We start from the raw sequence: 16,827 nt of genomic DNA on the forward strand, positions 1-16,827 counted from the left end.
CGCAGCTACTTACAGCTCCTGTCAGCCTAGGACTCTGATGTCCGTTTTCTCTTTATTAGCGCTTCACTCAGGGGTCTGCTATATGCAGTATTTTAGCTTCCCTAGAGTCTCTCAGTCTCTGCTCTTGTCCTTTTCCTTCTTCACAGATCAGCTCTGCCTATTGAGCTCCTCACCGATCAGCTCCCTGTCTTGAACTGACAGGATCTTCCAGAAAGATCTCTTTACCTCACGTCCTCACGTTTAACTGTCATTATCATTTCTCCTCACAGCTCACAGCTGTTTCGTTTCCATGACAACTCCTTCAGCTGACTTCTAGCTGACTCTCCAATCCCCTCTGCTGGCCAGAATTTATAAGGCAGCTCCCTTTTCTGACCTCCAGCAGGAAATTGTGATTTAATCTATGCTGCCTGACATGGGGGTCCCTTTCTTCCTCCAAGCATGACTTTACCCATTAGAGGGAGGTAATGTCACTGTGACAACCGGACTCTGGGGTGTCACATTACACATACACACACGCACACGCACATTCAGATTTATATATAGAGATTTGTGGAAAGCTTCAAAAAACACAAAGTCAATTAAAAAGAAAAACAGCTAAACAGCAACTTCAACAAAACTATACAGAGATCAAGACCTGACGGTTGTGACTCTTGTGAGTCTCTCGCATCAATACCTGGCACTGCTGCCGGCATTCGGGACCGGAGCTGCGGCTGCATAGAAATACATGCAGCCGCACACTCCAGTGCCGATGGCAGTGCTGGGTAGTGATGCGAAAGACTTGCGCAAGTTTCACGCATCACACTCGCAAGTGTGACCCCGGCCTTAAAATGATAGTGTAAGCAGGAAAGTGCGATGGGCGAGAAGATATTGCTCTTTACGCTGAAAAAAATAGCAACTAAACTGATCTCTATTCCTTCTAGAATGATATTGGTGGACAGAGGAGCCTTGTTAACAAGTGGACAACTTTTTTAAAGGCAAGACTCGTGTGCTCGGTGATGGACGATGATGGTACTGAGACTCATTTTGATGAACTAGGTGGGTAATTATTTGTACGCTATAACTTGTATGATTAGAAAAGTGCAATCCCTGCAGATGCCAGATTTTTGTCAAACATTAGAACCATAGAATAATAAAATAGGGAGTAGCCTGTTTTTATAAGTAACCATAATAAGTCAATAATGTGATAAGAGGTAGTGCTTTTTCTTCTTCTTTTAAAAATATGTTTTACTCAATTTGCTACCCTGTTTGATCACCAATTTGGCATGAGAAAATAATCGCAGCATGCTGTGTGCATCGAGGATCGGATCACGCGCATCGAGGATCGGATCACGCGCATCGAGGATCGGATCACGTGCACCCATACAAAGCCTATGGGTGCAAGTGAAACATCGAACTTCACTCGGCTGTCATCCAAGTGCAGTCCGATATACTCGCACAGAGTCAATAGAAAAAATAGAGAAATGACATTCTCCTCTGCATCTGTGCTTCGATTCTGACATGCGAGAGTATCAGATCACGCTCAGATGACACTTTGACAGAGTTTGAGCAGAGTGTTATTAGCATAATCGGCCCGATTCCTTCCCATGAGAGAATATGCTGCAGTGTGAGCGTAACCTTAGTGTCTAATTCTTTGATAATGCAGACTTACTGTAGACTGGACGATCTTAAATGTCCCAGGTTTATAATAGTGGTTCATGCTGCTTGATAATCTGTCTAAGTTTAAGACTGTCTAGTGTAAGTTTTCACCACCTAAGAGCTGACTTACTTCGTGGCAGAAAGCTGCGCCATAATTTTGACGAATTTGAGAGCCTAATATGTGACCCTAAGTTCATTTTCTGAAAAAACACCCAATTCTGCAAGGCGCCTTCCCTGGTCGGGCAAGTAGCGGAAAGTATCTGTAACACTTCATGAACATTGTGCAGATCATGGAAGATAGTTTTTTTTAATGCAAATTACCCACTAATAGGACATTTTAGCGAAATGTACAAAAATAAAATCTGAAATAGTCATTAGAAGTGATGATGACCGAAATAAACTCCTTCCTTTTTATTGTTTAACCTAGAGGATGTCTTTCTCATGGAAGCAGACAATCCCCGATCTACTCTCGTCTACGGAATTTTCACAACTTCAAGGTATAACTTTGTTCATGTAAAAGGACAGCACGTATGATACTTATACTGTAGTTACATTATATATTACCTCATGCAGGACCAGGCAACATTTTGTTTTTGTGCTGTGGATTTTTCTTCGCCATTACTTTTGCATTTTTTTCATCAACATAGACAAATAAGGCCTTTTTTTGTGGGATGAATTGTAATTTTAAATGACATCATGCATTTTAACAAGCAGTAGAGGCAAAGAATTAAAAGGATGAAATGGTGAAAAAAATGCAATCCTGTTTTTGTTTTTGGAGTTTTGATTTTCATGGCATTTATTGTATGGTAAAAATGACCTGTCAAATCGATGCTCCTGGGTCAGTACGATTACGGTGATGCCAGATGGGCATAGATTTTTTTTTTGTTTAGTGGTGAAAAAGTATTTTTTGATCCTATTTCCCGAGACTTGTAATGTTTTGATTTTTCCATCAGCTGTGTGAGGACTGGCTTTTTTTGCGTGGCGTACTGACATTCTCATTGATATCATTCTGGGCTATATGCAACATTTTGATTGGTTTTATTGTATTTTTTTTAAAGAGGTGTAGTGATGGGAAAAAAAACACAACTCTGTTGTTTTGATTTTTTTTTCTCTTTTTACACATTTACCATATGGGTTCATTAATTTTATATTTTGGTAGACAGTAATATTATAAATGCAGCAATGCCAAATTTCTTTATTTTTATTGGTTGAAAATAGCCATGGTCCAAAAGTTTTTTTTATTTTATCTTCTAGTCACTTGTTCTACACATTGCAATAATATAGTATTGTGGTACACAGTGTAAACCACGGTCGCCAATGAAGCTGAGCTTGTGACTGGGCTTCACATGGGCACCAAGATGGCAGGCATGGTGGCCTTCAACAGGCCCCCGGCTGCCATGGTATCACACCTGTACCCTTTGATTGTGAAGTGGGGAGCCGGTCGGAGCTGATGTGCGTATGCACCCATGAGTGCGCTATTTCAGTACTGCTGTCAGAGATTTATGGCGGCATCTACATGGTTAACAGCGCAAATCGGAGCTCAGCTCCATCAGTTGCTGGTAACATCACCGTTATCTATCACGTGTAAGGAGAGACTAGCTGCTGAGTCCCTCAACACATGCAGACCCCGCCAGTTATGTCCACATGTTTTAAGGAGTAAAGGATTAATGGATTTCTGAGATGTATAATTACCTTTGTAACATATTTTAGATGTTAGATAAGTGGATTAGTATTGTTTATTCATTACCAGTCACTGTGAGTAAAGCCAGCCATACACATTAGATGGCTGTGGGCTGTATGAAACTTTAGCTGTTTGTTCAGCCGACAACCATCTTGGCCAGCTCTCTCATACACAGGAGTGTTGGTTCAGCCAAATGCTCCTGTGTTCTCTATGAGAAACCCGTCTTTTGACATATCTGGCAACGGCTTCTCTCTGAGAGCAAAAAGGAAATCAGCAGCCCAAATTTGAAAATGCCCAATCGACATCTTTCCCAATGATCAGTTGTCCGAGGACCCCATACACATTTGGCTATCGCCCAAACCTGTTGATATTAGCAAGGTTGGCCAACATTAGTCTAATATGTATGGAGGTTGTGAGGTTGATCTTAGACAGTTTTTCTATGTCAATTTACTGTTTATTTGAAGAGGACTTGTCCCTTGCTCAAAAAAGTTGGGATAAATATTTTGGAAATATCACTAAACTCCTGCCTAAATTTTGCCATTTTTTTCCATTTTTCTTTGCATTGCTCGATTGCAGAGCTATTCACATTTTTTGCTTTTGGAGCACATTATGTGAAATCTTTACTTGTAGCACAATTGGGCATTTCTTCAGAGTCCATCTCTGTTGATGTGTGCTTTCACCCTTTTTCCCAGACACTGACAGTCACTGCTCTGCAGCATCTGAGACTACTTGATCAACTGACGATCTTTGATTTTCAGTGTCTGTAAGAAAAATATTCAGAAGTGAGAGTCCTCAGTGGTTGATACCTTTTAATGGCTAACTGAAAAGATGGTAACACATTGCAGGCTTTCGAGACTACTCAGGTCTCTTCATCAGGCATTGACTAATACAAAATCTGAAGAATTACATATTTATGCACAACACAATGTGGTCTGCCATGCGCCCAAATAGTGGTCTACCCCCACATATGGGGTATCAGCATACTCAGGACAAATTGCACAATAACTTTTAGGGTCCTGTTACCCTTGGGAAAATAAAAATTGGGGGTGAAAAGATCATTTTTTGGAAAAAATATGATTTTTTAATTGTACCGCTGTACGTTATAAACTTCTGTGAAGCCCTTGTGGGTTCAAAGTTCTCACCACATATCTAGATAAGTTCCTTGGGGGGTCTAGTTTCCAAAATGGGGTCACTTGTTTGGAGTTTCCACTGTTTAGGTAAATCAGGGGCTTTCCAAACGTGACATGGCGTCCGATCTGAATTCCAGCCAATTTTGCATTGTAAAAGTCAAACGGCGCTCCTTCCCTTCTGAGCTCTGCCATGCGCCGAAACAGTGGTTCCCCCCCACATATCAGGTATCAGCGTACTCAGGACAAATTGCACAATAATTTTTGCAGTCCAATTTCTCCTGTTACCCTTGGTAAAATAAAAAAATTGAACCTGAAGTATTTTTTTTGTGAAAAAAAGTTAAATGTTCATTTTCTTTTAAATACTCAAAAAATTCCTGTGAAGCACTTGAAGGGTTAATAAACTCCTTGAATGTGGTTTTGAGCAGTTTTTAGAATGGTGTCACTTTTGGGTATTTTCTATCATATAGACCCCTCAAAGTGGCTTCAAATGTGATGTGGTCTGTAAAAATAAAATGGTGTTGCAAAAATGAGAAATCGCTGGTCAACTTTTAACCCTTATAACTTCCTAACAAAAAAAAATTTTGGTTCCAAAATTGTGCTGATGTAAAGTAAATATGTGGGAAATGTTACTTATTAAGATTTTTGTGTGCCATATCTCTGTGATTTAAGGGCATAAAAATTCAAAGGTGGAAATTTCGCCAAATTTCCATTTTTTTCACAAATAAACGCAAGTTATATGAATGAAATTTTACCACTAACATGAAGTACAATATGTCATGAGAAAACAATGTCATAATCACCAGGATCCATGGAAGCGTTCCAGAATTGTGGCCTAATAAAAGGACAGTGGTCAGAATTGTAAAAATTGGCCCGGGAGTTAACGTGCAAACCACCCTTGGTAGTGAAGGGGTTAAAAGGTATCAACCACTGAGGACTCTCAATTCTGAATATTTTTCTATCTACTGGCTAACACAGTACAAAGATATACATCTTTCCAGCGTCTGTAAGGAATGGGTGAAAACACACGCCGCCAAAGACGAGTGAAGAAATACCCCGTTGCACTCCAAGCAAAGATTGTACATTCTGCCCTCCAAAAGCAACAAATGTGAATATCTATGCAATTGATTAGTTCAGTGCAAAGTAGAAAAAAGCAGCAGAGTCAGGGGAGCTGAGGGACTTTTACAAGATATTTAACTAATCTTTTTGGAGCAAGTGACAGATCTTGTTTAATGAGTTCCAATTGCACATATTGAGTCACAGTTTCTGGTGTTCAGAAACTTGTTATTAAACTTCTGATATGATTTTTACAAATTAATATATAGCCTAATTTGACTTCTCTCTAAATTGAGCTGCTCTACAAATCAGCTTGTTTGAACCAGATCACAAGTTCATCCCAACAGATTTTTGAAGGCTGGTTGGTGTCCTCTGATAATTTTCTCTGCACAATATGGAACATCACATGTCACATACCATTTATCCCCAATGCTCCCTGCTCTTCTTCCTTCCTTTCTTAGAAGGGATAATATTTCACATGCTGGCTATCAGATTGCAATGTCTAGGAAGTGAAAATAAATGTATCCATAGCAGTTCAGTGTAGTTTGCTAAGCCATTATGTGTTTACAGCAACACTTTACACCTTGTATTAGAAGAGCATGCAGTCAGCTGTAAAAGAGCGAGGAGAGCAATACCGGCAGGTTATTGCCATTGCATTGTTAATTCCACCACAACAAATTCTGGCAGCATCAAAACAAAGGTGCAGCAAGGCAAAGGGAAAAATAGCGAAAAAACAAATACGGTAAATACTTCTGAGTAATGGTAGCATAGCCTACCCAGCACTTGGAACAGGTTTGGTTATTTTCTTTTTTCTGGGTCTTCATTGTTTCTAACCATAGGAGTTTCCTTTTTCTGTACACACATGATATCTCACATTTTTTTTGGTAGCTGCCCCAGAGACTATTTAAATGGCAGGAGAAGTAGAGGATTGAAGTATGCAATCCCAAGCAGTGGGTGGCTTGCTCTGGCTGAAATGTCATTTATTATCTGTCCACCATAATTAAGATGTTTATGGGCAGAAGTTCATACATTCCAAAGGCTGATGATATTCAGATTTACTTGGCAGTTTGAACAGAAGTCTGTTGATGCTAGAATTTAATATGAAAAAAAAAAACAAGACAGCAAAGGATTAAGGAGGCAACATCTTTTCTTGGGATGAGTAGTCAACATTAATATGGCAGACAAATGTTCTCTTTAACTCTGAAAATTATTTGAACAGGAAAATGATGTCCTTCCTCCAACTACTTCACTGAAAAGCCAAATTGAAGCCGTACAATACATCAGTCATAAGGCACAGAAATATCGAGATGATAAAAGGATCCTATGGCACCTTGCCAATGATGTTATGGAATATAGTTCAATGAATATACCGTATTTCTTCAATTAGCCTTTAGCCTTCCAGAGTTTTAATGTATTTGGACGTTTGCAGAGGAAGCTTATCAAGTACACCAATAAAATAATAGCCACATGCCATTTCCAGCTGTGTGTGGTCTTCCTCAATAGATCGTATAAAGAATTTTTTGTAAAGAACCGTCTTTTTGGTGCACAGGCAGTGCTTTTACAGTATGTGAAGTGAAGTTTATATAAGAATGTAGATCTCCAAAGTCTGACAAATGCAAACAGAAAAGGATCTAAATGAAGAAAAGATGGAATTGTTAAGACCTACATATTGGTTGCCAGCCACTAGGTAGGATTTCAGGTTTTCTTGTATAATCCTTTAAACATGTGGATTGAGACCTACAGGGAATTACCTTATGTATGAAACAACTGACCGGAGAACACAAAATGAGCTACTGTTTCCATCCACAGGTTTTGTGGCCCTCTTGGAGACAGCTCTTGGAAATCTACAAAGCCAGTTAAAAGAAATAAGCCTTTCTTTTCAACTTGGATTTATTGCTTATCATTTATTTCTTACTGTCTGGACTGTTATGTGTTATTTTTATAGAAATGTACCTTGGAAACTTGTGAGCTAGTGTAAAATGATTGCATTGCTTTTCTTATTGTTATTTGTAGTCACTATTATTATGGTTCTGTTTTCCAGCTCGGTTTTTAAAGGCTCTGCGGTGTGTGTTTATCACATGTCCGACATTCAAACCGTTTTTAATGGCCCATTTGCTCATAGAGAAGGTCCAAACCACCAGCTGATTCCTTATCAGGGCAGAATACCCTATCCAAGACCTGGAACGGTAAGTTACTAGGAAGGTGTTATGTCATCTACGTTTTAAAAGCACGACCTCATCATATAATTATGTTTCAGTTGTGGTTCTGTCAGCGACTGAAGGAAGTTGTGGATTCATAGACAGTACTACTTGATAGTTTTTAGCCAATCAGCACTATTGATAGAAATCCTATGATAGCGCTAAGCTCGGCTATCGTCATCAGTCCTATGGAGTGGCAGTGCGCATGTTCCAGTCCTGCGCCATTCAAACTGGGCACATGAGACTCCTGTTGTCCTGCTTATGGCTGGTCCCAGCTGTGAAACCCCAGTAAACAAATACTTACAACCTATCCATTGATTTTAGGAAAACCTGTTAAAAATACCAATGCAGGGATTATTAAAAGTGTTATCTGATTTTCCAAAAAAAAAAGTTTTTTTTTATAAAGTATTAGAATAAGCTATATCTGCCAACTATTACCCCTGCTCTAATGTAGATCGCTCTGATTTCTGCAGGGCCAGGAATAGATGATGCCATGTTCTCAGTCATCTGAGGTCTGTGATTGGCTCTGGCGATCAAATGACTGGAATGAGATGAGATCTAGGGCACATCTTATGACCTGCCATTCCAGTCAGATAAATGCTACTGCCAATCATAAACCTTTGCGCTCAGGTGTCAAAGCAAAGCAATGTGATCGATTGGGGTTACAACTGTTAAGTATAGCTTCTTTTATTTACCACATGCTTTAAAATAAAATGGGAAAGTCATACAACTCCAGCATATCATTGTAAACATTCATTTACACAGCAGATATTTCCTTGGCTATGTCTACAGAAGCTTTAAAATGCTGGCTGGTTTTCATTTGTTTTAAAAAAAGTTTTTATGTTCTTCCTCAGTTTTGCACTTTGGACCACTGGTATGATTTTGTAAGTGTAGAAAATGAAATCAAGCAAATATTTGCCGTGTTATCTAAAGGGATTTTTTTTTTAAAACCAATAGTCATTTTCTATAAGAACATGGAAAAGTAATGCACCTTCTCACTGTAACAGTGCTGATCCCCTTCTGTTAGCACAGACACAGCAAAATGATGTGAGTACTGTCATCACTGTGCTGCAGCTCAAATAATCCCCTAGATTCTGTGGTCAATAGTGACTGCAGCTAGTGATGAGCGAGTATACTCGTTGCTCGGTTTTTCCTGAGCATGCTCGGATATCCTCCGAGTATTTTGGTGTTCTCAGAGATTTAGTTTTCATCGTCTTAGCTGCATGATTTGCGGTTGCTGGACAGGCTGAATACATGTGAGGAATGCCTGTTTGTTAGCGAATTCCCACATGTATTCAGGCTGTCTAGCAGCCGCAAATGATGCAGCTGCTTCAACACAAACTAAATCTCCGAGCACGCCAAAATACTCGGAGGACACCCGAGCATGCTCGGGAAAACTCGAGCAATAAGTATACTCGCTCATCACTAACTGAAGCATGTAGGGAGTTTGACAGGGAAGGATCACAAGCTCTGTTACTGCATAAGTTCCCTACAGTGTGAATGCAAGGATCCGATGGTTGCTATATGCCTAATAATGGTCTTTTGAGCAAAGCCTAATAGATTGTGCTAGAAGAACTATGATGGAACAATTAAAAAATTAAAATGAAAAGAAAGTGAAATTGCTGTTTTTATAGATTATTTCCCATAAAGAGTTAGGTTTCATTTACTCCAAATTGATAGTAACTCATCATGAAAAAACAAGTCCTCGTATAGCTGCTTCAAAAAAAAAAAAAAAAATGATGGCTCCTGGAATTTAACAACGGAAAAAAAGATGTGTGGACATTAAAGTGGTTCTCCAAGAATGTAATAAAATGCCATCAACACATAATTGATACCACAGCCTGTTGTAGAAAAGTGATAGAATGTACTACAGTCTGAAGAAGCACTGCTTCCGAGACCTGTGTCTCAACTGACAGAGGAACAAGATCATAAGCACACATACTGGATCTGCAAGAGAAGGGCTGTGACAGAAGAAGGAATCTCTTTTTTCTGCTTGTTGCGCAGAGGACTGAGGCTGGGGAATAGATCCTTTGTGCTTAGTCATCCGAGGAGAAGATTTATTGCTTCTCCTCTGACAACTTTTCTCTTTGATTCACAGAGCTATGCGTGCTTACAATACACCTTTCAGTTGAGACAGGTCTTGGAAGCTGTGTATTTTCAGACTGCACTCTGTCCTGACACATGACAAGGATGAACCCCTTTAAGACCAAACTAGACATTTTCCTTAATTGGTTAAAAGTGTCACTATCTATTTTAATTTAATGTGATATCTTAGGAAGATTTATGAATTTGGTACATCTACACATCCTAATCTGGTCATCATATTGCAATGTCTACATACAGCACAGACACATGCCTTTCTGGCTTGATCCAAAGTCTTATGTTGTTTAACATGATTAGGTAAATGATAGAAACTAAAAAAAATGCCCATTGTATTGCAATAAAGCAATAAATCTCTTTATTTTCAATATGATCATCTTTTTCCATATACCGTATGTAAAAGTTTTTCCTCAGGTTTCTAGCTTTGCATAAACTGACACCTTGATTATAGCCGTTATTGCTTATTTTATGAATTGGTAAAATGTTTTTTTTTCTTGTTCCCTGTTCTAGATATCTTATTGAGCGGCGGATATGTACTAATATCATGTATTCTGTTTCTTTCAGTGCCCAGGGGGTGCTTTTACTCCAAATGTGCATACAACTAAGGAATTCCCAGATGATGTTGTTACCTTCATAAGAAACCATCCACTTATGTTCAACTCAATTTATCCAGTGCACAAGCGACCACTTTTAATAAGAACAGGCACGGATTACAAGTATACAAAAATAGTGGTGGATAGAGTAAATGCAGCGGATGGGAAGTATCACGTCTTGTTTCTTGGGACAGGTAAGCGGAATAACAGAAATGCAACTATAGATAACATGCAATTCATACAGAGTCTGACAGGATTTCCAGCACCCCACCAACCACCTATAAAAAAACAAGTGCATGCATTATAGACTCTACTGGTCCACTTGGATCAGGTTCTTTCAGGTTCTCATGGGTTAGCCCAACAATGCATACAGTCAAGAGAAAAGACAAAAATATGAGCGTTACCTAGGGCAATATTGTTTCAGACTTCTTTTTTTGACTAGAAGGCAGATTTCCTTACCTGATTAGGTTAGATGAATAAGCAACAGGTACAGCGGTACAGAGCGCAGAATCAAAACTGCGCTCCACTCGTACTCAGATACAGCTGTTACCTTGCTGCAGAACTTTTTCTTGGACAGCACCAGGAGTATGTGGACAGTTGAAGTAATGAGAAGGTGCTCCTTTGGTAGCTGACACTGCTGGTTTTCAATGTCAAGGTAAATTAACTTTTAGAAACTATCTTCATATAGATGTTTGTTTTTTTAAATTACAAGGTGTTTTATTTCACCCTGGTTTCTTCCTTAGGCAAAGTAGCAAAAATCTCAGTGTGGATCAGAACACAGTGTCTCAGTGGTCAGCACTGCAGCCTTGCAGCGCTGAGGTCCTGGGTTCAAATCCCACCAAGGACAACATCTGCAAGGAGTTTATATGCTGTCTTGTGATTGCTTAGGTTTCCTCCTGGTTCTCCGGTTTCCTCTGGTAGGGAACACAGAGCACAACCCCCATCTGTGGACATCGGGCACTCAGTCCATCCTCATGGAGTCGGATTCTAACCTTTTGTGCAGACAAATGCACATTTGTGGCCTGCTGGAGGTCATTTTGCAGGGCTCTGACAGTGCTCCTCCTGTTCCTCCTTGCACAAAGGCTGAGGTAGCAGTCCTGCTGCTGGGTTGTTGCCCTCCTACGGCCCCCTCCACCTCTCCTGGTGTACTGGCCTGTCTCCTGGTAGTGCCTACAGCCTCTGGACACTACGCTGACAGACACAGCAAACTGTCTTACCACAGCTCGCATTGATGTGCCATCCTGGATGAGCTGCGCTACCTGAGCCACTTGTGTGGGTTGTAGAGTCCATCTCATGATAGCACGAGTGTGAAAGCACAACCAACATTCAAAAGTAACCAAAACATCAGCCAGAAAACATTTGTACTGAGATGTGGTCTGTGGTCCCCACCTGCAGAACCACTCCTTTATTGAGAGTGTCTTGATAATTGCCAATAATTTCCATTTGTTGTCTATTCCATTAGCACAACAGCATGTGAAATTGATTGTCAATCTGTGTTGCTTCCTAAGTGGACAGTTTGATTTCACCGAAGTTTGATTTACTTGGTGTTATATTCTGTTGTTTAAGTGTTCCCCTTATTTTTTTGAGCAATATATATATATATATATATATATATATATATATATATATATATATTTATAAATTGATATACACTGCATGCTCATGGTCTACTGTAATGATGTAATGATTCTGTACAGTATTTTATCTGAGGTGCAGTTTCAGAGGCATTTGATATCAGTAGCTATTATTTGCTTTTGTATATGTAGAAATTTCACCTAATTTATTTGCCAATTTTAATATGCAGATAGCTGGAACAAGTTGCACCCAATTTCTTAAGAAGCAGCCTCTTAAGAACACATGTCTGGCCATTCATTTTACCATAACCTCATTACTTGATGTAACCATTCACATCTGTTCTTGTTTTGTTAGTAAAGCATGTAACTGTTTCCCATGGTTTTTATGGGAGGGGGATTCATAGGACACGACTACTAGAGGAAGGCGCAGTGTGTTATAGTTCTGGGTGATCATTACCATCCACCCCCAAGAAAAGAAGGACGTTACATGAGGCTCTATAGTGTTGAAGTGACAGTAATATTATACTATAGTAAATATGTATTTTATTGAATCGAGCATGATTTGTACAGTGACTAGATGATATTCCAGTGATACTTCATGTGTGCCAGTGTATTGCCTCACGCTCCGGGTGCCATTGTATAAACATGCTAATATTTTCCACATTCAGAAAATCAGTAGCTGGCTCTGACATAGTCTCATCTTTTACCCATATGTTCCCAAAATGTAAATGTTGCATTTTATGGATATATTTCTAAATGGATGCACAGTTTCAGCACATCAGAGGGTAAGCGTTGCTCTGATGTTTTGCCATCTAGTAATCCATTTGATCCTGCAAATTGTTGTGTGCTGTAATCAGCAAAGCCACACTATTGTTATATGAAGCATATTACCATGTTTACACCAACTTATAGACAGCAGACACACATACGTGCCTTTGGAATTTATCTAGCATTCTCTATATCTCATTACAATGGGTAAAATTGGCAGTAAAATGTAATGTATTTCACGAGTGTAAAACAATTGCATCCAACTAGACAATTCTCCATGCGCTCCATACATCAGCAGCTCAAGTACCATTTATAGTCGTGTCAGTGTAACATATTACCTATTAGATACATTACTTATCCCGCTATAGCTGTGACCCAAATGAGTGGAGATGTGGGTATGACAACCAGTATAAGCTTCTCTTTTTACCCAATGGTATGACTGACACAAATAAAAGTTTATTTTATTCAACACATCTTGGAATAAAAATAAGCTCCACAATTGGATGTGTTTAAAAATAATGTTCCTGTGCTGAGATAATCTTATAAATGTCCCCTGCTGTGTACTGTGTAATGACCGTGTCTGAGCGCGCAGGGACACAATCCGAACATGCCACAGCTCCTGGGTAAGGAAGGAAGGAAAAGAGTATACAGAGAGGACAGCACAGGATCACACCCGATTCTTTATGTGAGTAAAACATTTCACTGTTTTTAAACAATATTATATCTCAAAGAAAGAATCAGCTGTAATGTCTGTATACTCTTGCTTGCTCCGGTGAACAGTAGCAGTGCTATATCCGACCATGTTCCTGCATGGTCGGACACAACCATTACATAGGGGCACATTTATAAGTTTATCTCAGGATAGGAAAACATTTTTAAAAAACATCAAATTGTGGAGTTAATTATTATTCCAACATCTGTTGATTCAAATATACATTTGTTCGTGTCACAACCCCTTCAAGGCTCCCAGTCTCAGAGATCCGAACGTTAGTGATAGGATCGTCTAACAGTCTAATCATGAGGGCCTCCTGACACTACCGGGAAAAGGAGGATATAGCCTACTGAATTCCAGGAGCCAATCCTTATGTTCTCACATTAAATTATTTGCCACCAAGAGGCTCAAACTGGGTGTTTCTGTGTATGGAGTAGTCAGGAAATATAGCTTTCAGCAGCCATCTAATGTGCATGGGAGTGTTCCTGAGCCTAGATGTGTGTGGGGTAACCAGGAGATGTAGCTTTCAGGCTTAAATATAATGTACATGGAAGTCTTTACCTGCATACAGCAGACAAACGCTGAAAACAAGCTTCCAAAGTGGCCGGGTAGTAGCTTATTCCCCAAAGAGGACATGTGCATTTGGCTAAACGTGTGCGACGACTATAACACATCCTCTCCCATCAATCTAACTAACTACTTCCCATATACCGGTAATTCTGGTAAGAGGGGGAGCGGTGAGCTCTCCGGCCAGAAGGGAGTTGTCAGGATTTGTGGAGGGGAATATTCGTCTGTAATATAACTTATTGTTGGCTGGGGGTTATAGTGGTGCACATTGTAGGACAGCTTTTTAGATTTCCCCATTTTACTCTCTGGATGACTTTGGAGTCAGTGCAAGGTAGATTATATTACACTACATCACCAGGTTGAACATTTCAAAGCAGGCTGCCTGTGTATCAATGGATATTATTTCTTTTTACAGTCCGTTGTTAATCACTGTGACACTTCTAGTTGTTTCTGCCATAAAATACTTGACACAGTCACAGAGAAGTGATGGAAGAGGCTCGTTTCCATCTCAGACTGCATTAACTTTATAGCAGTGCGATCACACAAGTTTATCGCTCTGGCTGCCAAGGCATTGTAGCTCTGCCAGGCTTCGCATTCTTACCGGATGGCTTTCTAGGTCTGGACTGGACTCCGCTGTAGTGTTTAAATGATATGGACTTACTATCACCCCAAAGGAAGATTCATGTAAACTCACTATATGCTTGTTTGGCATAGATTTATCTAGTGCGGACAAACCCGCTGTCATGAATAGATCTCCATGAGCCCTTTGTTCTGAAGTAGCTGCACTCACACGCAACGCTGTTCACACAGACGCGCCGCATGATGATTAGCAGGGTTTTACACAAATGAGAACAGTCTTATCTTGGCAGATATATTTATCTGCCTGCTGTATGCAATGCTATAATTTATCTCTGCTTTCTCATAAATGAGATTGTGAAAAGAAAATTAATTGTATTATAGCTGTGCTGTGAATTCAAATTCTGCGCCTGAATGAAAACAGGAGCACAACCATATCTTGGCACATGCGGCCTTAGGCTAGTTTCACATTTGCGTCTCAGGGCGCAGCGATGGCCTGCATCCTCAGTGATAAAGATAGGGGACACATGACGCATGCAGCATCATGCGCCCGGAGGTGGAGCTATCGGAGGGGGGCGCGGCAGGGGGCGGGGCTTAGCGGCAGCCGTGCGCAGGCCGTCGCTGCGCCCTGAAACGCAAATGTGAAACTAGCCTTACAGAGTAACCAGCATTAGTATTAGTAAATAAATCATAAATCATTAGTATACGGTATATGAAAAGAAGAGACTTTTTAATATATCTCATCAGAGAAATCTACTTTTTTTTTTCCTGCCCTGATCTTTCATTTTCAATATATGGGTAAAAGCTGAATTCATTGTAGACAGATTTTCCCATTGCTGAGATGGAGGATGACAGCTGCTCCTCATAAGATTCTATGAAGAGGGAGAGAGGAGACGGGAGGAGATAGAGGTAGACACAGGCGTCCTGCTGCAAGTTCTCCTGAAACAGCAGGGCTCACTTATACAAGTATATATTCTGTCATGCGAGAGAATCGGGCGAGTATGTAAATGACATTCCACTCCAAGTCTCATCAGAGTTTGAGCCGAGTGTCATCTTAGTGTGATCCCAGTCTCTCAGGTGAGAAGAAGATGGAGATCAAGATTCCTCCATCTTCTCCTTTCTGTGAGTACTCGGAAATCGGACTGCACTCGAATGTCATTTGAGTGCAGTCCGATGTTTTCCACTCACCCTTAAATATGTATGGGTGAGTGCTATCCCATTTGCCCAGCAACTTTCAGCATCCTGCAATTTTTTTTTTCTCTTACCAAATCGGCATGAGAAAAAATGCTGACCAGCACTGCCCCATAGTATAATATTTTGTCCAGTGCTATCCGATAAAACACTGAATAGTATTCACCCGTGTTATACGCTCGTGTGCACGAGCCCTTACACTTTATATAGTAAAATAAAATGTTAGTGTAAATGTTGTTTCAGAAGAACTTGCAGTAGAATATGTCTTCTTCTAGCTTTTCCCTACTCTTCTTCCCTTTCCATAGACTCTTATAAACACCAAATGTCATCTCCTATCTGAGCAATGTTAAATCCTGTCTTTACTGAATACAGAATTTACCTGGGAATTAGTCCAAGACGACAAAAAAGTGGATTTCTCTGAAAACATGCCGTATTTTTCAGATTATAAGACATTCTTTTCTTTCCCGAATCTTTTTTTGGGGGGAAATGGGGTGCACCCGCCTTATAGTCCGAATGTACTTACCAGGAGTGTGGTGGCAACAGGAGTCAGGCGATTCTGCCGGCCCTGGGCTGGGAAGAGGGGGTGTTTGGTGTTCCAACGTTGCAGGGCTATGGTCTGACTCCTATCCCAGGCTGGTCCGGCAGGCTCAACGGTGCTCGGTGGTGATATTTTGTGAAATCCCGGAGCCCCTGCACTTCCATTGCCGTAATGCGATGGCCCTTGGGAAAATGTCCGCCAGAGGCGGCGCATGTGCATATTGAGATCTCGGCAACGAGATCCCGTGCCGAGATCTCAACCTGCAGACCCCCATTTGACGCATTCACTTTTTTCCCTATTTTCTTTCTGAAAATTTGGGGTGCGTCTTATGGTCCAATGTGTCTTATAATCCGAAAAATACGGTATTACAAAGTGATCTTATTTTAATGTGTACTATTGATTTATGAAATGAAAAGTAAAACAACAGTTATGTTTCAGCACTACAGATCCCACAGAACTTTTTTCCCTCTGGTTTTCAGAGTGGAAAAACCACACCAGAACAAACTGCAAT

At 40.2% G+C, this 16,827-nt stretch overlaps 1 protein-coding gene across 1 annotated transcript in view; it reads left to right on the plus strand.

The window, feature by feature from the left end:
• SEMA3C (semaphorin 3C) overlaps window positions 1-16,827 on the plus strand; it is a 194,125-nt gene that overhangs the window by 129,304 nt on the left and 47,994 nt on the right. The window contains exons 9-12 of the mRNA XM_073551322.1: window positions 921-1,031; window positions 2,059-2,132; window positions 7,541-7,685; window positions 10,362-10,584. Coding sequence (XP_073407423.1) covers window positions 921-1,031; window positions 2,059-2,132; window positions 7,541-7,685; window positions 10,362-10,584 — 553 coding nt within the window. The remainder of the gene's footprint in view (window positions 1-920; window positions 1,032-2,058; window positions 2,133-7,540; window positions 7,686-10,361; window positions 10,585-16,827) is intronic.

This window comes from Dendrobates tinctorius, unplaced genomic scaffold (genome assembly GCF_039654945.1).
Source record: "Dendrobates tinctorius isolate UK_male_01 unplaced genomic scaffold, ASM3965494v1 ptg000174l, whole genome shotgun sequence".
Classification (NCBI taxonomy): Eukaryota; Metazoa; Chordata; class Amphibia; order Anura; family Dendrobatidae; genus Dendrobates; species Dendrobates tinctorius.